At 39.6% G+C, this 26,735-nt stretch overlaps 1 protein-coding gene across 1 annotated transcript; it reads right to left on the bottom strand.

The window, feature by feature from the left end:
* Window positions 1–969: 969 nt before the first annotated feature.
* On the bottom strand, window positions 970–26,620 carry PDIA3 (protein disulfide isomerase family A member 3). The gene is made up of 13 exons (XM_041744340.1): window positions 26,311–26,620; window positions 19,719–19,797; window positions 17,631–17,748; window positions 12,669–12,776; window positions 11,208–11,337; window positions 6,494–6,610; window positions 6,083–6,208; window positions 5,360–5,542; window positions 4,052–4,160; window positions 3,328–3,456; window positions 2,708–2,787; window positions 1,753–1,810; window positions 970–1,539 (listed from the first exon to the last, which is right to left on the bottom strand). The coding sequence occupies exons 1-13, from the start codon at window positions 26,475–26,477 to the stop codon at window positions 1,426–1,428; spliced, it is 1,518 nt and encodes a 505-aa protein (XP_041600274.1). The 5' UTR covers window positions 26,478–26,620; the 3' UTR covers window positions 970–1,425.
* Window positions 26,621–26,735: the final 115 nt, after the last annotated feature.

Here is a 26,735-nt window from a genome sequence, read left to right on the forward strand (position 1 = left end):
GAATTCTTTTACAAACATGGCTGAAAAATGAAAACTGTTTGCTTCTGTGTCCTCTTTACAAGTTTATATGCTTTCCTTAAATCCAAGGCAGTGGTTCTTACCCATGTATGTCTATCTGAATCACTTCTTAGGTGCTCTAAAAAATCAGATCCCCAGATCCCAGCCCAGGTCATATGAATTAGAACCTTCAAGGTTATAGTTAGGCATCTTTACTTTTTCAAAGCACTAAGGATGATTCCGATATATATTTAGCTATTAAAGCTCTATCAAATCCATTTTATAACTGACAGCTAGAGGTTACAATAGGAATAAAGATCTCTTTTTCAAAACATAGAGGTTGAGGATCCCCAGATAGGGCTCCTATCTGTAATTAGCCAGTACTGAAAACTTTAACTGCAGATAAGAATTAGATATACCCACAAGAAGAGGGAAATTCATCTGAACAAAAGATCACATCACTTCTATCCTTTTTGTTCCTCATTGTTGCAGAAGAAAGTGGATGCTTCATTCATAACCCAGAATGATACTGCCTTTCCCAGTTCCATTAATGGGCCATACCCTGGGGTTTGGGGGAGAGAGTTGTACCCAGCAATGTCAGCAATTCCTGAAACAACTTGGATAGAACCCCAACCTGATGCCTCACCTATCCAGGGCAGTTCTGGGCAGAGACTAGCCCTTGGGAAATATAAACATGCTCAGCTGCATGGCAAGGGTCAGTAGTAATCCATTCTTGTGGTATGAGCAGGGCCAGAAACAGAGCCCAACAAGAAAGATCCCTCACCTGCTCTAATCATCAGGCTAGGAGCCTGGGCCCTAACATGTAAGGATAGAAAGTGATGAAATTTGGAAAGGATTTACAGGTGATAACTCTGGACCCAGTTGGTCTACAGCAGCACTGACCAATATGGCAGCCACTACCTCTATGGGTGACTAAATCAATGAAAATTTAAAATATAGTTCTTAGCCATATTTCAAATGCTCAGTAGCTACATGTATTAGACAATGAAGATTATAGAATATTCCTAACATTGCAGAAAGTTCTATTGGACAGTGCTGATCTAGAAAACCTTGGTTCCCCATCTCTTGTAAAAAAGACAGTTTAAAGGGGGCTTATTTATTGTCACTGTTCCAAATGTACAAAAAAAATTAGAAAATAACCCCCCAACTCAGTCCCCCCACCCCCACAACATTCCCCCCAACACAAATAATTTTTCCCAAAACCACAAACATCAACTGGTCCTGGTATTTCCATAAACAGTGCAGCTAAGAAACAGTTTAGAGAAAATTTAACGGGATTTAGATTATATCCATTCTGTCCTCTCTGCCCTGAGAGTAATAATCCCACATGGGTCCCAGTCCTCCCCAATGGTCTTCCCATCTCTGATGGAAGAGTCCTTTTACAAAGTGGCATGTTTGGCTGCTGCTTTAGAGATCCTCCTGTGCCTTCTTCTTCTTCTTGGCTTTTTCTTCTTGAATTACAGGGGGGTTTGTTGCCTCTCGTTGTAGGTAGCTAATAAAGTCACTTAATTCACGGCCACCCTGAAAACAGAAAGATTATTCTGAAATTTTTAACCTTTTAAAGAACCCTGGATTTTTTCTTTCCCCAGTAGGAGGACTTTTGGGTTTGTAAAAGCACATTAGTAACCACATATATTGACCATGAAATTAAAAGTTTCCAGTTAAATAAAACTCAAAGAACTGGATATGCATGTGTATGTGTGTATTTGTGGGGAGATTAGACAATGTACTTACTTCATATTTCTTTGGATTTAGCTTCTTGTTGGCTGGAGAGAAGTAGATGGTAGGAAAACTGGGTAAAAAAAAAAAAAAAGTGTTAACTCATTTCAGGTATCAGAGTAACTCCAACATATACTTCTCCAGTAACTGTTTCTGAGAATAACTTCTCATGATTTCTTTCTATCTAATCTATCTATCTATCTATCTATCTATCTATCTATCTATCTATCTCTTTCTTCCTTCCTTTTCTTTCTTTCTTTCTTTCTTTCTTTCTTTCTTTCTTTCTTTCTTCTTTTTTTTTTTTGTGAGAGTGAGTACATGAAAGCAGGAGTTGAGGGGGAGAGGGAAAGAATCTTAAGCAGGCTCCACGTCCAACAGAGCTGTCCTGGGGCTTGATCTCACAGCCCTTAGGATCATGAATATGAACTGAAATTAAGAGTTGGATGCTTAAACAACTGAGCCACCCAGGTGCCCCTCATGATTTCTCTCTCTCTCTCCTTTTTAAAGATTTATTTACTTGAGAGAGAGAGAGAGAGAGAGAACACAAATGGAGGGAGGAGCAGAGGGAAAGGGAGGGGGAAAGAATCTCAAGCAGACTCCTCACTGAGCATGCAGCCCTATGTGGGGCTCAATCTCACAACCCTGAGGATCATGACCTGAGCTGAAATCAAGAGTTCAATGCTTAAGAGACTGAGCCACTAGGTACCTCAATTTCTATTTCTGAACAGATACTATTCTTCATCAGTGGCTAGGTTACATCCTATCAAAACGCAGTAATATGAGAGCTCACGAAATCTGTGGCAGTCATTGTGGGTCCATGAAGCAGAATTTTAAGCCAGGAAAGCATTAGTAGTTCTGTGCTCAATAAAGAGGGATCCACTCCCTATACCATGCCCAATAAATGGTTTATAAGCTTATTTTTTCCCCCATCAATTGCCTAGACACTTTTATTAGCTTTTAATCTACTTACCCTCTGACTTCATATGGAGAAGGCACATCATTGGCTGTGGCATCCATCTTGGCTATGATAATATTGGGGTCTTTTCTGAGCTGTTAATACAAAACTTTTATTTAAACTTTGAGGTTTTGGTGACTGAGGACACTTAGTTAAATCAGCACTTAATCTCCTTTTTAAATACTTGGATAAATTCTGCTCAGATAGGAAGAAGAGTGAGATTTGCACATAATATCTAGCTTTCCACAGTCTTCCTTTTTTTCTCTTGGTTTCTACATATTAAGACTCTATTTATAGCCACCTTCAAAATTACCTGGCCTAAATAAAACATTACAAGGGCTAAGTCAAGAGGAACATAATGGATTCATATAAGCCATTACCAAAATTCAGAAGCCTGGATACTTTTTTAACTAAAATCTAGATTGATTCTTTGGAGTGGAAAGTCAGAACAGATGTCTGAGGCACTACACAGGCTACAGTCACTAAGGGGACAGTCAGAAGAAAGTAAACAGTAGACAGCTGACAAAATCTACCTTTACTTTGGTACTAAACTAATTAGGATAACTAATTTAGCCAATGCTAAATATGTGTTCAATTCCCAAGTCAATTTTATCTTCAGAATAGGGCTGACTTACCTTCTCTCCCAGTTCTTTATACTTAGGCTCCAGATTCTTACAGTGACCACACCAAGGAGCATAAAATTCAATCAGCACATCTTTATTTTCGTCATTCACTATTTCATCAAAATTCTCCGCTACCACTACCTGGAATATACCAAAGATCCTCTAGTTGGCAAGGCAAGGTAAAGAATACAATTCATATGCTATATTTTTGGACCCAAACTCTCTCAAATTTGATATGCTAGACTGAAAATATGTTACTGAAACCCAAATTACATTTATAGACTATATAAAAAATGTTCTGATCACTGTCTAGGTCATTTCCAACCAACTCATTCCCATGTCTGTCACTATCAAACTTTTTTCAGGAAGTTCTAGGAAATCACTACCCAACCATTCCCTAATCTCAAATCAATAATTTTGAAACTATTCTTAGAGGTTAGCTTGCTCTATCCCAAAGAGTAACTTAATTCTAATATAAATACCATCAAAAATTCAGAATTTTATATTCTTGCCCCTACTGAGCATTGAGCTCTGCCAATGCATATTTTATGACTCAGGGAGGACAAACAAAAACAAAAACATAGCCAACAAGGTCTCACTTAGACCCAGCATTTTTTAGAATAAAGAAATGAGGAAAGTCAATCATATCTCAATAAAGCTAAAAGCGTGGGAAGGGGGAATGTGAGAAGAGGACATGAAGCTGCTTAGTGCCTTGGTGAGGCTATGAACACCTCACCTTTACTGGCCCATCATTGCTTTCTGGGATGGGCTCAGACTTCAGATACCTCTTCAGGTTGCCATCAAAGTAATCCTGCAGGAATCTTTCAAGAGCCTTGCCATCACGTCTGCAATTAGAAAGACAAGGGTCAAGTTTGTTAATCTTCCGAGAGGATTAAAAGCAATTTCTTAGAATGGTTTCTACATATTTTCACTTCAATTTCAAAGTCAGAAACTAGAAGCTAAAAACAGGAGCTTATTTCTCAAAATGCAGATCTACTGACTGAACAGCAACAAAAAAAACTACCTCTTTGTATTTCTAATGTGTTCTTTGTGGATTAGAAAGGTCAGAAGGAAGAAAACATTGGTCTTCTAGAAATTCACTTCTGCAAAAGAACCAGATCTTTGTTGCTCAGAGAATACTGCCTATTTATGGTACCTTGTTTTACTGATTTGCTCACAAAGAAATTTTCCTGCAGTTTTGGTCTCCCAATGTCTCAGAAGGTGAAAAGTCATACTTTTTCAGGGTTTTAAGATCTTTCCATTCCCTGAGTTTACCTTAGGCCAGGGTAGTATTCCAAGAAGAAAAGGCATTCTGTAGGGATGGGAGGAGGTTGCAATGGTCCAAAATTACAGCAATCTCAAAGAGACTGTCCAATCTTCTCTACTATTTCTTTCTTTCTTTTTTTAAAAAGATTTTATTTATTCATGAGACACACACACACAGAGGCAGAGACATAGACAGAGTGAGAAGCAGGCTCCTTATAGGGAGCCCAGTGTGGGACTTGATCCCTGAAACCAGGATCATGCCCTGAGCCAAAGGCAGACACTCAAACCACTAAGCCATTCAGGCATCCCTATCTACTATTTCTTTTTATTTTATTTTTTTTTTAAATTTTTATGATAGTCACAGAGAGAGAGAGAGAGAGGCAGAGACACAGGCAGAGGGAGAAGCAGGCTCCATGCACCGGGAGCCTGACGTGGGATTCGATCCCAAGGTCTCCAGGATCGCGCTCTGGGCCAAAGGCAGGCGCCAAACCGCTGCGCCACCCAGGGATCCCCCTATCTACTATTTCTAATGGCAAGGTGGAAACAATCATATAAGTATTTCAAACTGCCATCATTTTGTTACTTTTCAGAATTTATTAAGGATTGTTATCTTTAAAGTACTTATAATTAAATTAATTGAGAAAAATGATAATCACAGGTCTTGGCTAGATCTATCTTCACATTCTAATGTTCTTTTTTATAAATCCTTAGTAGTGTAAAAAGGCTTTACGTTTCTTTACAGAATAAAATCCCAAACCCATGTTAACTTGTAACTCACGAGAACTCCTCTTGCATGACAAACTTCTCTCCTTTTGCAGTTCTGATAGCAACAACAGGAATCTCTCCAGCAGTGCTTTCCAAGCCAAAATCAGAAAGTTCGTGGCTAAAAGTTTTGCGGCTAGCTACAGCAAAGTTGAGCTTGTTTCCAGCATCTAGGAATTTCTTTGCTACCATCATCACTCTGTGGGAAATGAGACATTTATGCCAAGATTTATAACATAGAGGTAAATCATTTCTGAAATCATGAAGCAAGAAGCCAGAAAGCCAACACTAAATTTTACAGTCCATGCAGCCCTCTGGAATCCATCTAAACTATATTCTTGAGCACCAACACAGAGTATAGTACACTCCAAAGTCTTACTGAACTTCACTGCCAACCTGGTGGTACCAGTCCATTCCCACTGAATCTTCCTATATTATATAACTAAACTATTGCAGGCATAATGACTGATCTGAAAAGAAAATTTAGAAGGATAAAATGCACTAAGAGTTTGAGTGGGCAAATAGACACAGTATTTTAAATATTTAATATTATTATTTGATATTTATAAACTTTGGAAATAGTTTGTTATTTGTCCTTAACAGTTTCAAAGGGTTTTGGGGAGGCAAATGTTTCCATTCTTACTGGCTCTCACAGTATACAGTGTAACAGGATAATGAGAAAAAACTGTTTACACACTGGGTAAACTTATTTACTAACGGGAAAAATCATCTTTATTACCTGTTTCTCCAGTAGTTGGAACCTTTAGCATTCTTTTCATAGTCCACATCATAGTAAGCCACAAGTAAGTCCTTGCCCTGTATCAAATCTTTATTGTCTTCTGTCATGTGAGGGCAGATCCCAAAACTGAAATAAATAATCTATTATCAAATTTGGCAGATTTAGCTAGTTTATAGAATTATCACAAAGTAACTGATAGCACTTTATAAAGAAAAGAGCTTTAAACATAAAAGTACCGAGCAATATACCTTCTAGGAGTTCTAGGGTCCATATATTACTGCTTTAGTATATAAACTTCAACTATTATCGTTCAATCCCTTGAATAAGGCTATCTAATCCAAAACATGGGTCTGCTTAAAAACTGAGATATAAAGCCAAGTATTCCCAAACAAGATATAAAAAGGTACTCACATGTTTTCTTGGATAAATTTTTTAATCTTGCCACTGGTCATCTTCTGTTCTATATATGCCACAGTCTTGTCCTCAAACTTATTCATCAGATGTGAAGGACGAAACAAGGTGATACCCCTTAAAAAAAAAAAAAAAGCTATTAGCAGATAGGCAGCAGAATGGTCTTCCATCTTTTATTTAAAGCTCAGACTATCCACTCTTGCTGCCACTTTTACTCTCACCATTTAAACATATAAGGACTCTTTTCTGGGACCAAAGACTTGGCAACATCAAAGCTAAGGTGCTAACCACGTTAATCTCAAGTGCAATAATTGGGTATGAATGAAGGTTTAATAAACCTTGGGTGGAAAGATAGGAGACTTTGGTTCTAATTCTAGCCCTATTAATTTAAAAGACCCTGTGCCAGGTATCAGTTGAATCCTTTTGGGCTTAAGTTTTTTCATCAGTGCAAAGGGGGATTTAAGGGTGTTAGAGTAGATGACTAATTTCCAAACCTTTAAAAACAGTAACAGTACCCAACCTACCTCCAAATCCTAGGATGTACAATAAAGTAGAGCTTACTCTTAATGGAAGGTACCTTGCCTGGCACTCTTCTTGAAAATCCAACTCTCCCACATAGTAAAAGAATACTTCAGTAGAGAAATTTTTTTTTTTTTTTTTAAGATTTTATTTATTCATTCATGAGAGACAGAGAGGCAGAGACAAGGGCAGAGGGAGAAGCAGGCTCCTCACAGGGAACCCAATGCAGGACTCAGTCCCCGGACCCTGGGATCACGTCCTGAGCTGAAGGCAAATGCTCAACTGCTGAGCACCCAGGCATCCCAGAAAATATCTTTAAGATCCCTCCCAGCTATAAAACTCTCTAGGTAGGTAAATAATTATAGATATGTTTAGCTGGAGTTCATTAGAAATGCCTTTGTTCTAGACTTCTCTATCCCAACAAACCAAGTTTATCAATTTTTCTCTTGCTGGTACTATTTTGCCCCTCTAAGCCACGGTCTCTTCACTCCATTGAACACTTGAAGCAGATTCCTTTTTAAATGTCTAGTCTTGTTCAGCTAAAACTGAACCCCAATTTTGTTCCAAGTTATGGGTTTATGTCAAGTATCAGCTTTCTCAGAAAATGCCACTATTCTGACTACTACTATCTCACCTCTAGGTTCTCCTTCATTCATTCCTCCTCCCTCCACTACACACCCACCCACATACAACTTTATCACTTGTTTTTGGCTAGACCTCAGCCCTTTAAGTCCTTATATCCCTCTCACTCTTCAAGTATTAACCATTGACTTTATGTCAGTTAAAACACAGGCATTTTAGGGGTACCTGGGTGGTTCATTCGGTTATGTGTCTGACTCTTGATTTCGTCTCAGGTCATGACCTTAGGGTTGTGAGAGCAAGCCCCATGTCAGGCTCCATGCTCAGCAGGCAGTCTGTTGAAAATTCTCCCCCTCCCCTCTTAAAAAAAAAAAAAAGGCTTTTTGGGAACCTAATACAAACATGCTGGATGAGCAAAAATGTAAACAGGCCTAATATTGTGGGGGTTTTTTCAGTGTAGTTATCAACTTCAGAGCAATTATTCTTAAAAAACAGAAATCCAGCAGTTCCAAATATAATCTTTAATGATGTTATGACCTTGGTATACACATGATGACTTTAATAAGACACCCTTTACATAAGGTCTTCTCAATAAGACTTTTTTTTTTTTAAGATTTTATTTATTCGTTCATGAGACACAGGGAGGGAGGGAGGGAGAGGGAGGGAGAGAGAGACAGAGGCAGAGACACAGGCAGAGGGAGAAGCAGGCTCCATGCAAGGAGCCCAATGTGGGACTCGATCCTGGGACCCCAGGATCACGTCCTGGGCCGAAGGCAGGCGCTAAACCACTGAGCCACCCAGGGATCTCCATCAATAACTTTTAAAAAATATTTTATTTTATTTAAATTCAATTTGCCAACATATAACACCCAGCATTCATCTCATCGTGTGCCCTCCTTAATGCTTGTCACCCATTTACCCTATCCCCCCCTACCACCACTTCCCTTTCTGTAACCCTGTTTTACAGAGTTAGGCATCTATCATGGTTTGTCTTCCTCTCTAATTTTTCCCCACTCAGTCCTCCCAACTATTCCCTTATGGTCCCTTTCACTATTTCTTATATTCCACATGAGTGAAACCATATGATAATTATCTTTCTCCAACTATTTCATTCAGCATAACCCCCTCCAGTTCCACCCACATCAATGGTAGATATTCATCCTTTTTGATGGCTAAGTAATATTCCATTGTATACATCTACCATGTCTTCTTTATCCATTCATCTGTCAAAGGGCATCATGGCTCCTTCCACAGTTTGGCTATTGTAGACATTGCTGCTATGAACATTGGGTGCAGGTGTCCCATCGTTTCACTATATCTGTATCCTTGGGGCAAATACCCAGTAGTGCAATTGCTGGTTCATAGAGTAGCTCTATTTTCAACTTCTTGAGGAACTTCCACACTGGCTGTACCAGCTTGCATTCTCACCAACAGTGCAAGAGGGTTCCCCTTTCTCCACATCCTCACCAACATTTGTTGTTTCCTATCTTGTTAATTTTAGCTCAGTAAGACTTCCAATCAGAAGTTGATAGGTCACTTTAAAGGCAGCCACAATGAACACATGTAAGGTTAACAGACTGTTTTATGTGTTTAATGAGCCAAAGGTGGCTCCAGATCCATTGACAGACCTGATGTGTTTTAATCTAAAAGGCAGTCAAACCTACAACTTTGTATCCAGACTTTCTAGGTTCAAATCCTAGTTCTGCTACTTATTGGCTGAGAAGCTAGGCAAATTACTTAACCTCTTTCAGTCTTTTCTCTCCTATAAAATGGTAATAATAATAGATCTGTCTTACCAGTTGTTAAGAGGATTAAATAAGTCAATAGTAAATGGCACACAGTAAACATCACATATTTTGTTAAATGTAAATCAGTAATACTAGGCCTTAGCACACTGTTCTTTTTTTTTTTAATATTTTTTTATTATTATTTATTTACGATAGTCACAGAGAGAGAGAGAGAGAGAGAGAGAGAGAGAGAGAGAGGCAGAGACACAGGCAGAGGGAGAAGCAGGCTCCATGCACCGGGAGCCTGACGTGGGATTCGATCCCAGGTCTCCAGGATCGCGCCCTGAGCCAAAAGCAGGCGCCAAACCGCTGTGCCACCCAGGGATCCCAACTGTTCTTCTTTATGTGCTCACCCTGGGTGATCTACCTAGTGTCATAGTTTCAATAACTATTTACATGTGCTTGACCTATAAATGTTATCTCTAGTTTAGAACTCTTCCCGAATTCTAACCTCATTTATCCAGTTGTCTACTGGCTCTTCACCATCTGGATATCTCACAAAGTTTTCACTCGCTGGGCCAAAACAAACTCATCATGCCCTTCAAATTTGTTTCTCTTTATCTTTTTCCCAGCTTGATATCTGTTGTTGACCCAGTCATCCAAGTTATAGAAACCTAGACTCATTCTAAATCTTCTTTCTTCTCACACATGGCTAGGGACCAAATCCTACTGTTTATATTTTTTATACTCTCTCCTTCTCCATGCGCCTGATGCTGCCCAAATTTAGTCTCTTAGAGGTCACCTTTAGTTTAGACTCTTAGTACCTTACTATTCCTCCCCTTTCAAACCATCATCACATGGGTACCAGAAACTTTTCTTCTGAAACACAAAATCACATTTCTCTCTCACTCAAAGTCTTTCAATGGCTCTCATATGTCTAAAAGATAAAATTAAAAGTCTTCTATAATTTGGTCTCTGCTTACCTTTCACTATCACCTCATTTATAATTTTTTTTTTATTTTTATTTTTTTTTATTTATGATAGTCACAGAGAGAGAGAGAGAGAGGCAGAGACACAGGCAGAGGGAGAAGCAGGCTCCATGCACCGGGAGCCCGACGTGGGATTCGATCCCGGGTCTCCAGGATTGCGCCCTGGGCCAAATGCAGGCGCCAAACCGCTGCTCCACCCAGGGATCCCTATCACCTCATTTATAAACAATACTTCAGTAGTACTCTAGGTCTCAACATTCCTAAGTTGTTTCACATCTTGGGGCCTTCACTTCTGCTGCTCAATCTGAAATAGTGTGTGTGTGTGTGTGTGTATAATTTATCTATCTATCTATCTATCTATCTATCTATCTATCTATCTATCTATCTATCTATTTATCTAAATAGGCTTGGCTCCATGCCCAGCATAGAGCCCAATGTGGGGCTTGAACTCAGGACCCTCAGATCAAGACCTGAGCTGAGATCAAGCAACAGATGCTTAACTGACTGAGCCACCCAGGCAAGTTTATCTGGAAAAATTTTTATCCCAATTGCCACAACCTGCCTGGTAAAACTTACATTTCAACACTTCAAGAATCACCACCTCTATGAAGTTTTTTCTGATACTACTCTCCACCTCAAAGAAAAAAAATCACTGCCTGTTGTTCTGGCACATCCTGCCTAGACTTCTATTGTTAACACCTATAACATTCACTTAACACTTACATTTTTAAATATATTCACTATCTCCCCCTACTAGATGTACCTCAAAAGCAGCAATAGTTCCTCACACTTAGCTTAGTAAATGTTTTGGAAGAACAATGCATAAAAATCCATTGTACCAGTTGATACAATTAGTACTTGGTACAGAAATTTACCAGGGTATTTAACTCAATTACTTACTCTCCATCATCATCATATTTGTTCACCAGAGACTCCACATTAGTGTGTGCAAATCGGTAGTTATCCCGCAAATTGCTGGCTGCTTTTAGAAACTCAGAATGAGCTTCACTAAATAAATCTTGGAAAAAACCTATACAAAAAATATCAAACACAAGGAAGAAACAGTAAGTGCTGAAACATATTCAAACTTTAAAATTCTATTTTCAAAGCCTTCATTCTATGTATAGATAAGTACAGTGAGAAAGGCAAGAGGACTAGGTCTGCTTTGCTATGAGTACCTAGGATATTTGGTAAAATACTTAGGATGAGAATTTTCCCTCTACCAAAAAATTTTTGTCCCAGGGAGCCAAGGGAGAGGATTTGTCAGAGTTCAAGCCTTTTCTAGTTTTTCACAGTTAAACAGATTTGGGCAAATTACTTAACTTCTTAGAGTTTCAGGGACTATTTTAGGTGTCAGAAGGATCAAATAAGACAGTATGTCAAAATAAACCATCAATTTACTTCACTGTATTTTTTTTACTTTTCTTCAGAACTTCAAGACTAGAAAAGTGACTGAAACCTAAGTGTTTATTAAATGTTTGCTTATAGTTAACTCCTTGAAAATATACAGAATTAGTAAAATCCAGATGATAAGGGGCTTTTAGTCAAATTTAAGTTACAAACCATCTTCTACTTCTAGAAAGTCAGTTTTATTATAATTACAAGATTAAGAGAGGCACAAATATAGATTGTATGTTTATTTTTTTTTAATTTTTATTTATTTATGATAGTCACACACACACAGAGAGAGAGAGGCAGAGACATAGGCAGAGGGAGAAGCAGGCACCGGGTGCCCGACATGGGATTCGATCCCGGGTCTCCAGGATCGCGCCCTGGGCCAAAGGCAGGCACTAAACCGCTGTGCCACCCAGGGATCCCCAGATTGTATGTTTAAGTTTATTTTATACATTACACTTAAAACAAAAGTAAGAACACCCAAGATGTAGAATGTGTTTAACTGCAAGTTATTTTAAGGATAAAATGAGATACCTGAGAAAGCAAAGGCTACTGTATAAATATACACAAAGCCTAGCAATTTCATCTCAAGAACTAAATCCTCTACTACAGTAGACAACAGAGGCTTATTATTTACTAATATCCTCCCACCTTAAAACCTTATTTTCAATCTTAACTACCCTACTGAGTTATATCTCCAAGTCTCAGATGCAATAGAAAAAGTTGAAGATATTTCTATTTCAGGTCTTTAACCGAAATTATATCTTTATTTATAAGAACACAAAGCCACTCCAATGAAACCAATTTTTTCCACATTATAGTAATGCTGACCTAAGTCTATGAGTTGTTTTTTCAACTGCCCCGAAGGTTTCTTAAACTGGTTTAACTTTACTGTTTACTCAGATACAAACGGCTTTTAAAACCAAGTTGATAATTTTGTTGTATAATCAAATATTTGCTACTTACCCACCACAGATGCATCTTTATCACTAATGAACTTCTCAAATTCTTCCTCGGTCCTGAGAGGAACTGAGGCTGGTCCTGCCTGCTTCTTCAGATGGCTAACAATTCCATCTTAAAAGGTAAAATGAAAGATCATAGCAGCACAAATTGCTAATTTTTAAGAAAACAATCATTCACATAATTCAAAGTTCAAAAGTTTCAAAAATGGGAGCATCTAGCTGGCTCAGTTGGTGGAGCATGTGACTCTCAATCTCGGGGTTCTAAGCTGGAGCTCCATGTTAGGTGTGGAGATTAATAACCTTTAAAATAGACATATTATGCATAAATAAGCAATTACATATTTATTCTTTTTTTTCTTTCTTTCTTTTTTTAATTTTTATTTATTTATTTATGATAGTCACAGAGAGAGAGAGAGAGAGAGAGAGGCAGAGACACAGGCAGAGGGAGAAGCAGGCTCCATGCACCGGGAGCCCGATGTGGGACTTGATCCCGGGTCTCCAGGATCGCGCCCTGGGCCAAAGGCAGGCGTTAAACCACTGAGCCACCCAGGGATCCCCCGCAATAAACAATCTTATACTAATGTCATTTTGCACATGATTAAACAAATTTATAGGGTCAATTTCTAGAAATGGATTCACTGGGTCAAAGAATACATGCATTTATAAGTGTCACAATGTCTCCCCCCCAAAGAGACTGTACTTATTTATACCTTTACCAGGGATGTATTAAAGTGTTTATAATAGTACAAATTAATAATGTCTTTGTTCATGTTATTCTCTCTGCACATTCTTTCCCCAGATATTCTCCTGACTCCCTTCCTCACCTCCTTTAGGTCTTTACTCAAATGTCATCTTCTCAAAGAAGCTCTCCCTGAACATCCCATTGTAAACTAAAACCTATTCACCTGCAACACTCCGGAATTCCCTTCCCCCACTTTATCTTTCTCTAGAGCACTTTCCACATACCTAATACTCTTTCCTTATTATTTTCATCTATCTCTCTCCACTACAGAGTAAATTCCAAATGCATAAGGATTTTTGTCTGTTTTGCTCAGTGATATAAACCTAGCTCTAGAATAATACTTATTAGCACGTGAGTTTGAGAAACATCTATTTCACAAATAAATTAAGTAAACAAATCCCTTATTATCAAGTAGCATAAAGAGTCATTTGTAGCCTTACATTTTTAAGGCAGAAAATACACTAACTTGGCTAGCTTGTGTAAAGGTTTTACTATATATGGGTCAAATTATGCCATGTACAAGATCCACCTACATCACACTTTCCTACTGAGGTAAAATGGGCTAGATAAGTAAATCATTTTTTCCCCTAGATCATTTATCAACTTTCTTCTGGAATCCACTGAAACCATTCAGAGGCTCAAAATGCCCACAGGTCAGAGGTGGTACTCCTCCTCCATAATATTCTACCTCTTGTACCCTCTTTCTCTTCTAAGCACTCTACTGACTTGTTAACTAGCTGAGACAGAGTACTGTTAAACTCTTCCAACATGACTGAGCCTACTCTGCATTTCTTCTAATGTTCCTTCTCTCTCCAGTCATGGACTTTCTTCCCCCCTTTTAAATGTTTTCCTCAGGACGCCTGGGTGGCTCAGTGGTTGAGCGTCTGCCTTTGGCCCAGGGCATGATCCTGGAGTCCCGGGATTGAGTCCCACGTTGGGCTCCCTGCATGGAACCTGCTTCTCCCTCTGCCTGTGTCTCTGCCTCTCTCTCGGTGTCTCTCATGAATAAACAAATAAATAAATCTTTAAATAAATAAATAAATAAAATAGATGTTTTCCTCAACTCCACATATATGAGAGGTTGCACCAACCAGATTAATTGAAATTGAATATGATTTGCTTGGTCTTCAAGATTATTATTACTATATCATGATATAAATTAAAAGGACTTTAACCTGAGGCTATGATAAGAAGTGTTACTTTTCCCCCTAAATATGTAAAATTCTCTGGAAGATATAATGGGAGTGTGGAGCAACCAATTTAAGCAGGAGAGCACACAGCATAGTTCACAGAGGAGTACATGAACAAAACAATATATTCTAAGTAGCCAAACAACTGACCTCCTAGTCAGATACCAAGAAATTCTTTAATTTAAGAAATCTATGTTACAGCCCAAGTAACAACATCTGACCAGTAGCAGTCTAATAACTGGGTTCACCTACAATTTAGTTAAGACACGTTCAAGTTCAGAAAAATATTTCAATAATTCTAACTACTAATTCTACCCTAAATTGAATAAATAAAATCTGAATGATAAAATGGGTTCTTCATTAATACTTTTAAGCCCAGGGGCAGCCCGGGTGGCTCAGGGGTTTAGCGCCACCTTCAGCCCAGGGTGTAATCCTGGAGACCTGGGATCAAGTCCAACGTCGGGCTCCTTGCATGGAGCCTGACTTCTCCCTCTGCCTGTGTCTCTGCCTTTCTCTCTCTCTGTGTGACTATCATAAATAAATTTATTTTTTTTTAATTTTTATTTATTTATGATAGGCACACAGTGAGAGAGAGAGAGAGAGGCAGAGACACAGGCAGAGGGAGAAGCAGGCTCCATGCACCGGGAGCCCGACGTGGGATTCGATCCCGGGTCTCCAGGATCGCGCCCTGGGCCAAAGGCAGGCGCCAAACCGCTGCGCCACCCAGGGATCCCTCATAAATAAATTAAAAAAAAAAAAAAAAAGTGCTGACTAAATGACTTCAGTTGAATCAAAGTATTTTTTTATGCATTCAACAAAGAGTTACTGAGTATCTACTGCATGTGAAGAGTCTGCACTGGAGACAGAGTAGTAAAATAAAGTAAACAAGGTCTCTGCTTTCTTAGAGCTTAAAGTTTAAGTAAATTCCCAAATAATAAACAAAATCTCCAAATAAACAATTAAAAAATCATAATAACAAGCACTATATAGAGAAGGAAGAAGATGATGTGATAAGAAAATGACTGGGTGGCTACCTTAGGTCTGGTGGCCTGGGAAAGCCTCTGGGAGATAAAAGTTAAGCCATGATCTGAATGACAAAAAGGAGCAAGCCATGCAAACACAGGGGAAAATCAATTGGGGCTGTGAACATAACCAGGTCAAAGATCCTAAAATGAAACAATCTTAAGATGATGTAAGAGTTAGGCAGTGGCCGTGTTAAACAGACGTTTGTATACGAGTAACAGCCATGCAGACTGAAAACATTCCACCTCCCTAAAATACCCATTGAACCCCTTTTTCTCTTAGCTTTCCATTGTTGAAAAGTAAAACATGCCTCATTATTTGAAAGACTCAAGGCCAAACTGTCCAAAATATTTTTTCTCATCAATTATAGGTGCTATAATTGATTATATTTGATCCAATCCCCATTTGCCTTTCAAACCTTCATTTGTTGGGGCACCTGGGTGGCTCAGTGGGTTGAGCATTTGCCTTCAGCTCAGATCATGACCCTAGGGTTCTAAGATTGAGCCCCGCATCTGGCTCCCTGCTCAGTGGGGAGCCTGCTTCTCCCTCTGCTTGTTTGTGCTCTCTCCTTCATTCCCCTTCTTCTCAATAAATTAAAAATCTCCTTAAAAAAAAAAAAAACAAAACCACAAAAACTTAATCTGTCATCCATGCTAATTATACTGAAGCCACATGGTCTTTCTGTCCCCTGAACTCACCAAGCTCGGTTATATCTTAATGCCTTTTTATACACTTTAGAGCCTTTCCCTCTACTTGGAAGGCTCTGGCTCAGATCTTCAAGGCTAGCTCATTCTTATTCAGGTCTCAGCTCAAAGGTTAGAGCCCTGATAACTCTGATGATGCGGTACTCCCAAACCCAGTCACTATCACATCATATGGTTTTATTTTTCTCCTTTAATGCTCTTATCACTAAATGAATTGATCTTCTACACTGAAATTAAATAATTTTTAATTGTGATAAAATATACATAACATAAAATTTATCATAACTATTTTACAGTGTACAGTTCTGTGGCATTAAGTACATTCACACTGTTGCACAGTAAAACTGAAACTCTACCCATTAAAAAACCTCCCCATTTTCCCATACTCCCTGGGAATCACCATTCTACTTTCTGTCTCTATGAATTTTACTACACCAGGAACCTCACATAAGTTGCAGTGTCATGGTATCTGTCTTTTGGGATTGGCTTATTTCACTTAGCATAATGTCTTCAAGGTTCATCCATGTTATAGCACATGTCAGAACTTCTTTTTCTGAGATTGAATATTCCACTGTATCATATATACATTTTTATATAATTATTAATAATATGTTGCATTTTATATGTCCAGTCATCCATTAATAAGACATTTAGGTTGCTTCTACCTTTTTGCTATTGTAAATAATGCAGCTATAAACATGGGCATACAAATATATCTTTGAGACTCTGCTCTTAATTTTGGGGGGTATATATTCAGAAGAATTGCTAGATCATTCGGTAATTTTATTTATTTTTTAAAAATTTTCAGGAACTTCCATACTGTTTTCATAGCAGCTATACCATTTTACATTCACACCAATAGTGCAAAATGGTTCTACTTTCTCTGCTTCCTTGTCAACACTTGTTATTTTCTATTGTGTTTTTGGATGTAAAGTAGTTAACTATATATACTTTTAAACTTGTTTGTTGCCTTCTCTTCATTTCCCAGAATGTAAGCAAGTAAGAGAAGAAACTTTATTAATAAACATAGAGCACCTCTAATATATCTGGAATATCTGGCACAGAGTAAGTACTCAATAAATATGTCAAATGAAAAAATGCCTAGTAGACCTTATAACTCAAGTATTGTCTACATTACTTACATTATCTGTTTATTTAGAGAAGTCTTTGGTTAAATACTAAACTGACCTCTTTAAAAGAGGAATTTTTAAAATTGCAAGTATGTCATATAGAAAAATGTCATGTTCACACTACAAAACAGGGTACTTAACAAATTCAGTTTCCAGAATGTAATCCAGGATCCTTACCGGCAGTCCTAGGCCCATCATAAGCACCAGCTTCTTCACCATCTCTAAATATCTTCAGGGTTGGGTATCCACTGACTCCATACTTATTACAGGTGTTTGTGTTGGCAGTACAATCAACCTAGAGATTAAGATATATGAACCATCTGTTATCCAGATGCATGTTGCAGGCTCCTCCTATATCCCCAGAATATTAAGACTGGTCAAATCATAAGAAGATCAAGCAACTTTTTGCACACATGCCACAAAACATTATATATATATATATATATATTTTTTTTTTGAACATAATATTTTAAAGGCAGACTGGTGTAGGGCTAGTTGCATCACAATCACCTAAAGTAAAGTAGTTAAAATTTAGATTGTTGGACCTCCTACATGTTAGTAAGCTACTAACAGTATCTTTCTTACTTTGATTCTGATTATTATCAAGGGGATGGATGGATAGATGGAGGTACATTACATACTCCTTAGGCAGAGTGGAGTATAATTTGATTTGGCAAATCATTTAGATTTGATTCAATACTTGAATATCAATATTTGATTCAATGCTCCCCAAGCTAGTCTTAATATGGGCTAAACGAGGTAGATCTAGAGAGACCTATTAGGAAGAAGGAAAACAACTCCTATCTATTTAGCTATTTATTCTAAAGTTGGCCGTGCTACAGGCAATTTGCTTAAGATTCTGAGGTATGCTCCCAATGCTTTACCATAAACTAAGGTTTAGAAAAGTAATGTGTCCATAGTAACACAAGCTATAGCCACACAAGGCAGAATTAAATCATAACTGAACTCCCCCCCACCAACCCAAGGAAAATCACCACAGAAACATCAGGATTAAAAGCAGTTTCCAAAAACAGTACTATATACGCATGAACTATTTATTCAAGGCTGACCAAGATATGAGCTTTTATTTTCTTTAATTATTTGAGTATGCACGCAAACGCATTGGGGAGGGGAGGGGTAGAGAAAGGGGGAGAGAATCTTAAGCCGGCTCCGCACTCAGCATGGAGCCGGAAAAGTGGGGCTCAATTTCATGACCCTGAGCTGAAATCAAGTTGGACCCTTAACAGACTGAGCTACCCAGGTGCTCCAAGATGTGAGCTTTTACACTACAGCAACTATGGGTTTACTATAGAATAATGGCAAAACTCTAAAAGTGTTACTATGATTATAAAAGGAAATAACAAGTTTACAGTTGAACAGTTACATACTTACAATAACTCATAATCTTTCTATTCTCATCATTATGAATATCATAAGGTAGTTTAGGGAACTCATTTATTCAATAATTTTCTTTTAACCTTGACTACTATACTTTTACTTTCCATATTTGCCCCTTAATTCTTATTTACCGTATATTTTACCTTTCTTATCCCAGTAAGTCCCTTAGTTTCACTACTTTTAATCTTTAGAAACCATAATTAATACAATAGTCGGTTGTGTATTTGCCCAGAAACTGGCATTCTCTTCTTAGTACCCTAAGAGTAGAGAAAATGAATGTTAATTTTACAAACTACTATTTAATATACTCCATTTTCTTTCTTTTTTTTTTTTTTTTTAAATTTTAGTTAACATACAGTGCAATATTGGTTACTGGAGGGGTGCCTGGGTGGTTCATTTGAGGGGCCCAACTCCTGATTTCTGCTCAGATCATGATCTCAGGGTTGGGAGATCGAGCCCCACTCAGAGTCCACGTCAGGCTTCAGGCTTAGTGGAGTCTGCTTGAGATTCTCTTTTTCCTTTGCCCCTTCCCCTGTTTGTACATGCCTCTCTAAAATGAATAAAATCTTTAAAAAAAAAATTAGTTTCTGGAGTAGAAGTCAATGATTCATCAGTTACATACAACACCCAGTGCTCTTTACAAGTGCCCTCCTTAATACCCATCACCCATCTGGCCCTTTCCCCACCCACCTCCCTCCAACAACCCTGTTTGTTTTCTACCCTTAGGAACCACTTATGGCTGGTTTCCCTCTCCTTTCCTTTCCCCATCCCATATGTCCAGCTGTTTTCTTATGTAAATTCCACATATGAGAGAGATCATATGGAAAGTACCCCATTTCCTTTAATGAAAAATCTGCCCATACTCACCTTTGCTAATGGGACTATTCCTTTTAATCTGGTTGCTGCGGCTTCATACTCAGGGGCAAGCCTCTTGCAGTGTCCACACCTATATAAATATATATTTTTTAAAAAGCCAAATTCTCAGTTTCATCCTTCAAGATTATTAATCATGTTTTTCTAGGAAGAATCTCAAACTATAAGACCACTTTTGAACTAGTAGCTGCTTTTAAAAGCAAAAACATCACCTGAACAACATCCCTTACTGATAAAGTAACCAGAGCTAAGAAAGTGAAGGTACTATCCCTTACGAAACGAGCACAGTGATTCTTAAAAATATAGTGATTGAAACCTTATAAGGTTGTAAGATAACTCTTAATGATGATGATTCTTAACACTTTAGGAATCATCAAGTACTTTTTCTCCATTCCTTCAAATAGGAATCCCTTTGTCCAGAAATCCAGTTTGAAGGGGTAGCAGAATGAGGCCCAAAAGGCACTCATTTGCTATAAATAGATATTTTAGCAGCTGTTGGAGCCTTTTTTTCTTCTCAACCAAGTTTCAACACAGCATTAGAATGACATATTTAAGATGGTAAACCCTGTTTTTACAGCTACACAGTTCAACTGGCTGTAAGAACTGATGAGGATAAAACATTGTCAGAATATTTTCCCCAAAGGGCCATCAGAAACACCTGCTCCTAAGCTTGGAAGTCCTAAGAGTCCCACATGCAAACTGTATATGCAATGGGGGAAGGGGGATGATACTCCTCATCAATGTATAGCTAGTACCAGCTATATGTCCTCTCTTCAAAACCCAATGGGTTGCAGAGGAACCACTTTGAGAAGGTAAAGTAGTTCTGTAACCTCCCCACAGACAACAAAAATAGAATTAGAAAACAGAAGGAAACACGGAAGAAACTTAACCTTATTTATTTCATAGCCAATAGTCTCAAAATTTATCTTATTAAGTGATAGACAAGTAACTTGGAAACATTTTGTCCTTAAAACTTGTTTAAAACAGGGGATCCCTGGGTGGCGCAGCGGTTTGGCGCCTGCCTTTGGCCCAGGGCGCGATCCTGGAGACCCAGGATCGAATCCCACATCGGGCTCCCGGCGCCTGCCTGTGTCTCTGCCTCTCTCTCTCTCTCTCTCTCTCTCTCTCTCTCTCTGTGACTATCATAAATAAAAATTTAAAAAAAAAATTTTTTTAAAAGACTCTCTTTAAAAAAAAAAAAAAAAACTTGTTTAAAACAAAGACTATATTCTTCAAGGTCTTTAGGAGTTCTATTAAAAAATAGTCATTAGGGGATCGCTGGGTGGCTCAGCAGTTTAGTGCCTGCCTTTGGCCCAGGGTGTGATCCTGGAGACCCAGGATTGAGTCCCGCATCAGGCTCTCTGCATGGAGCCTGCTTCTCCCTCTGCCTGTATCTCTGCTTCTCTCTCTGTGTGTGTCTCTCATGAGTAAATAAATAAAATCTTTAAAAAAATAAACATTAAAAAAATAATCATTAGAGAGACAATTAGAAAGCAAAGCTTAAATGAAAGAATGGTGATATAGAAAAGACTGTAATATTAGATGTTGCTTAGTGTCACATATGTATTTACTAAAAGTATAAAAGGATCAAATGATAAACACCAGATCCAAGATGGGGGGGTACATAAGATGAGGAAGGGATGTATAGGCTTCAACTGTTCCAGCTTTAATTTTTTAACTGGGTGGTGAATAAATGGTATTCCCTACACTGTATTTTCATGGATGCACATTTTACCATATCTGATATTGTCATGTGCCCTGCAATCGTGTCATAGTTACAATGGTAGCATTTCCTTTTTTTGTGAGACATAAAATAAGGATTCTTCTTACAATCTGTGACATCGTACATGTGTATGGAATATGGTATTATTCATTACATTCTCTGTATTCCTTTTATATTGCAAAATAAATTAAAAATTCATGTACTTGGGTTGCAACAAAAGTACCCAAATCCTAACTGATTTAATAAAATAACCAATTTATCTGAGAAATTCAGGCTTTGGGCAACATAATAAGGAATCAAAGATTAAAAATAAATGTTGGGACACCTGAGTGGCTCAGTGGTTAAGTGTCTGCCTCTGGCTCAGGTTTGAGATCCTGGGGTCCTGGGATCAAATCCCACATCAGGCTCCCCACAGGGAGCCTGCTTCTCCCTCTGCCTATGTCTCTGATGAATAAATAAATAAAATCTTAAAATACACACACACACACACACACACACACACACACACACACACATATTAAAGAGGATAAGAATTGGATCTAGGCCTTTAAGGATTTAAGGCTTCAGCCAGGACCTGTTCCGGGGTATTTGAAATAAGGGGAATAGTAGAGCAAAGGTAAAGTTACTAGTGAAAATGATACATTTGGAGAACTATGGAGGGCTTCTTTTGTTGTTAAAAGATAACAAATGTGTTATGTGTATTAAGACTACATCAGGGCAGCCCGGGTGGCTCAGCGGTTTAGCGCTGCCTTCAGCCCAGGGCGTGATCCTAGGGGCCCGGGATCGAGTCCCACGTCAGGCTCCCTGCATGGAGCCTGCTTCTCCCTCTGCCTGTGTCTCTGCCTCTCTGTGTGTGCCTCTCATGAATAAATAAATAAAATCTTAAAAAAAAAAAAAGACTACATCAGTCAGCAATATATATAAAAGAGGGAAAGTAGAGATAAAAATAAAAGCCACCTAGAAGATAATATATTTCACACAGCAGATAATGAAAACTTGGACCAGAGTGACAGAAATGAGAATAAAAAGGAAACAGAAGAGAGATTTCTGTTGAATATGTAATTATCAAGAAGACTGAGGCAATAGATTTAAGAATAGTTTCACCTCGGGATTCCTGGGTGGCGCAGCGGTTTGGCGCCTGCCTTTGGCCCAGGGCGCGATCCTGGAGACCCAGGATCGAATCCCACATCGGGCTCCCGGTGCATGGAGCCTGCTTCTCCCTCTGCCTGTGTCTCTGCCTCTCTCTCTCTCTGATGACTATCATAAATAAATAAAAATTAAAAAAAAAAAAAAAGAATAGTTTCACCTCAACCATCTCAAAACATTTGAAGACAAAAAATAGTATAAAATAATTAGACCAATAATTAGCAGGTGTCAACTCAGATGCATACAAAAAATATCAGTGGAAGGAGCATTAGAAAAAAAAAAGTGTATGTTTGGGCCCCACCCTGGGACTTAACTGAGCAATTCTTCCAGGAACCAGGGGTGTAAGGGATGTATGTGTGTAAGTAACAAAGCTGGAAATGAAAACCACTGTCCTAAGCATTTGCTGCATCCATAAGGTCATCAAATGCTCAAAGGAAGGACCTGTTTCATGAGTTCCAAAGAGACTGGAGGAGACTACCTTCTTCAAATTCACCAGGAATGAACTCAGGTGGAATTTGAAAGTGAACATCAAGATTAATCACTACTTCTTTCACTAGGTCCTAGATAGTTTTATTTATTTATTTATTTATTTTTAATGTTTTTTTTTTTTTTTTTAAGATTTTATTTATTTATTCATGGGGGGGGGGGAGGGCAGAGACACAGGCAGAGGGAGAAGCAGGCTCCATGCAGGGAGCCCAACATGGGACTCAATCCCGGGTCTCCAGGATCACACCCTGGGCTGAAGGCAGGCGCTAAACCGCTGAGCCACCCGGGCTGCCAGGTCCTAGATAGTTTTAAAACACAATCCCATCACCTTCAAGGATGGCACCTAACAGTTAATAATGAATCCCAACATATCTTCACTCAAAATTATTACTTCATGTGATGAATGTCTCTGACAGAAAAACTGATGTAGTCCTTTCCCTATAGGAAACACCAGTCTGGCAGGGGTGACAGACAATATTATTAGGTCCCAATAGAGAGATGGGAGCAACCAGTTAGGTGTCCAAGGAAGAAGTAACTTTTGAGCTCAATCTTGTTGAAAAGGTCAATTTGGGGTGGGAGGAAACATCAGGAATTCCAAGTAAAGGAATCAGCATGTATAAAAAGAAATATTCCATTTTATACTAGCCACACATTCTTTTTCTAATATGTACTCCAGAAGTATTGTGTATCACATATTATTTTAATACTACTGTGCTAGAGGGTAGAGCACAAACCTACAACATAAGTAGATGTTGTAGACTTAAAACTTTAGTTCTGATCAATAAATTTTCAGATATTATCACATTTAAATAGTGCTATTTATTCCCCCAGAGAAATTCAGATACTCCCATTCTTACAAATTACATAGATGATTAAAAAAAAAAGATTTAATTTATTTATTCAAGAGAGACACATAGAGAGAGAGGCAGAGACACAGGCAGAGGGAGAAGCAGGCTCCATGCAAGGAGCCCGGGACTCCAGGATCACTCCCTGGGCTGAAGGCAGGCGCTAAACCGCTAACCCACCCTGGGATCCCCAATTACATAGATGATTAACTCCATAATGGAAATATGAGTCTACAAAGACAGCTGCAAAGAAATCTTTCACTTTCATTATGAAATCAAAGTGCAAAAAATATCCAAAAAGAAATGAGATGAAGAACTTGCTCAAAATAGGTTAATTTATTTTCATTAGGATTCTTTAGCCATTCCTACCTAACTTGTGAGCTAGTTCTGATCTGTACAAAGGATTACAGCAGTCAAAAAACATTTCTAGCTGAAGTATTAATAAAAATAGTTGAATGTGAAGAAATAAGGACATTATCAATAGGAGACTTCCTTGATTCCAAATTAGTCACTCAGAAAACTGATCCTGCTTGCCGGCATTGTGCTGGATGATCTTACCTTCTAGACCAATTAAAAGCAGACACCACAGCAGGGACCCACCCAATTTTGGGGATAGTTTAGTGCATGACGGGATATGCAGTTTTTAGGGAAGCACATGCAACAATTTAAAGTAGGAAAGAACACTTTCAATCAAAAAAATTTAAAAATCTGGGGCACCTGGGTGGCTCAGTGGTTGAGCCTGCCTTTGGCTCAGATCATGATCCCAGGGTCTTGGGATTGAGTTCCCAATCAGGCTCCCCATAGGGAGTCGGCTTCTCTCTCTGATAGGTCTCTGCCTCTCTGTGCCTCTCATGAATAAAAAAAATATCAAAAAAAAAATTGTTTTAATCTGCTTTAAACTAATGGTCTAATAGCCCATTAGTCTCCAGGAATTCACTTTATGTGGACCCCTGTAGTCACAGAAGCACCATTCAGTTTTGATACAACCCCATCCAGCCACTCTTAAGTACAGTTATACCCCTTCAAAGTTAACAGCAAGGTCATATATATGATTAAAAGAGTTTCTAAGGGAGAATGTGACTTCTGGAGATGTATAATGAAAGACCACCTATGATATGTAATCGGTACTACCAGTTGGCCACAGGAATGCCCTGCACACAAAATCTGTCACAAGCTGTAAACAAAATTTCTTGCCTCTTAACACATCTTTCTGGTTCAGGTGGTTTTCATTACTGGACTTCTAGTATTGCCCCCAGCAAGTCTGCTGAGCCCTTGCTGAGTGAAGACTAGAGTCAGAAGCAAGCAAAAGTTATATACCAACTTTGTTTTACTGATACTTTTGAATACAAATCGTTTTTTAATGAAAGGTATTGTGGCAGGAGGAAAAAAATTAAGTACTGTAATTAGCATGAATATATTCAGCCATCCCCAGCCTTAAAATAATCATGGCTCTCTGTGGTAAAGATTTGGGAGTTTTAAAAACAAAAACAAAACAAAAAAAACCCATTCAGGTCTACTGAGCCAAATATCCAATTTGCTTTCTCCTCTCACCCTCAACTTTTTGAGTTAGTTGTTGTCCTAAGGAATTGACACTCGTGTTCACTCTGAAGTGGACTATTTCTCCCTGGAGTCTTTTTGGGCATTCTTCTGAAACCCTAATCAAAACTGACATTTTAGACGGATTCTGACGGAATTACTCGTTTCACCTACTCTTTTTGACGGGATTCTGCTGGTGCTGAAATGTGATCAGCTTTTCATGGAAAAGCTGGAGATGGAAAGAATGGAGATTTCCATTTCATGGAAATGTGGAGAAAGTGTGCAGCATGCGATGGGACAAAAATAATTGCCTGCCTCAATAAAGCACTTATGACCATTCCGCAGCCACTGAGTGACCTTGGCTAGAAACCAAGGGCTGCGGGGCGTGGGGCAAGAAGAAAGGAAGTACTCTGGGGGGCCAGGGCCTGTGCGCTTGGCGGTGAATCGTTCGTTTCCAGTATAAGGCCTCGGGATGCCTCGTTTGCAGGACGGAGAGCATGAACACTGGCTCGGCCAGAAGCTGTAATGATACGGATCTGAGCGGGGTAGCGGGTGGTTAAACCCTCTGCAAATAGGAAGTGCCGCAAGAGTACTGAGGTAAGGCTGGGGCCCTGCGCGAGCGGGGCCTTCGGGTTTTCCTCCCGGGCCTCGCTTCTAGGCCCTGAGCACCGACTTCTCCGCTCTCCGTGAGGCAGCTCGGCCCCCCGGGGGTGGGAAATCTGCCGGCTGCAGCGGGGCCTGCTGGAATGGTGCAGGGCGCCGGCGCCGCGTAGGCCCAACCGTTCCCGCGCCTTCGCCCCCGGCGCAGCCCTCCCGCCTTCCCTCCCGCGCCCCGGCTCAGGGGCCTCACCAGGGAGCGAAGAACTCGACGAGCATGAGGCCCGCAGAGCCCGTGTCGGAGATGCGACTCTCGAAGTTGTCGTCAGTGAGTTCCAGCACGTCGGAGGCAGAGGCGAGACCGGCCGCGGCGAAAAGCAGCGCCACGCCCGGGAGCAGCGCTCGGCAGCGGGGGCGCATGGCTACGAGGTGAGGTTGGGGGCGGCCGGGAGGGTCGGGGCTCGGCGGGGACTGCGAAGGCCGGCCGCGACCACGCACCCTGTGCCTGCGCTCGCGCGTCTGGCCCAGGCGGACCTGCAGCCGGAGGTCCCAACCCCCCAGCCCGGCTCGGGCCGCAGTGTGGCAGCCCCCGATTGGCTGCGAGGCGCCTGCGTCGGGCGGGCGGGCCCAGCTGGTAACCGCCGAGTGGCCGGGGCGTGGGGCGGGGCCGAAGCGGCG

The sequence above is a fragment of the Vulpes lagopus genome, chromosome 2 (genome assembly GCF_018345385.1).
Source record: "Vulpes lagopus strain Blue_001 chromosome 2, ASM1834538v1, whole genome shotgun sequence".
In the NCBI taxonomy this organism is placed as follows: Eukaryota; Metazoa; Chordata; class Mammalia; order Carnivora; family Canidae; genus Vulpes; species Vulpes lagopus.

Excerpts from the sequence above, each read along its gene's own strand:
- PDIA3 (XM_041744340.1), bottom strand. The coding sequence starts at position 26,477 with ATGCGCCCCCGCTGCCGAGCGCTGCTCCCGGGCGTGGCGCTGCTTTTC. Across the intron at positions 11,338-12,668 it reads TAAAGATGCATCTGTGGTGG|GTTTTTTCCAAGATTTATTT; the intron begins GTAAGTAGCAAA and ends TTTTTTGTATAG. Across the intron at positions 3,457-4,051 it reads GCAATGATGGGCCAGTAAAG|GTAGTGGTAGCGGAGAATTT; the intron begins GTGAGGTGTTCA and ends GGTATATTCCAG.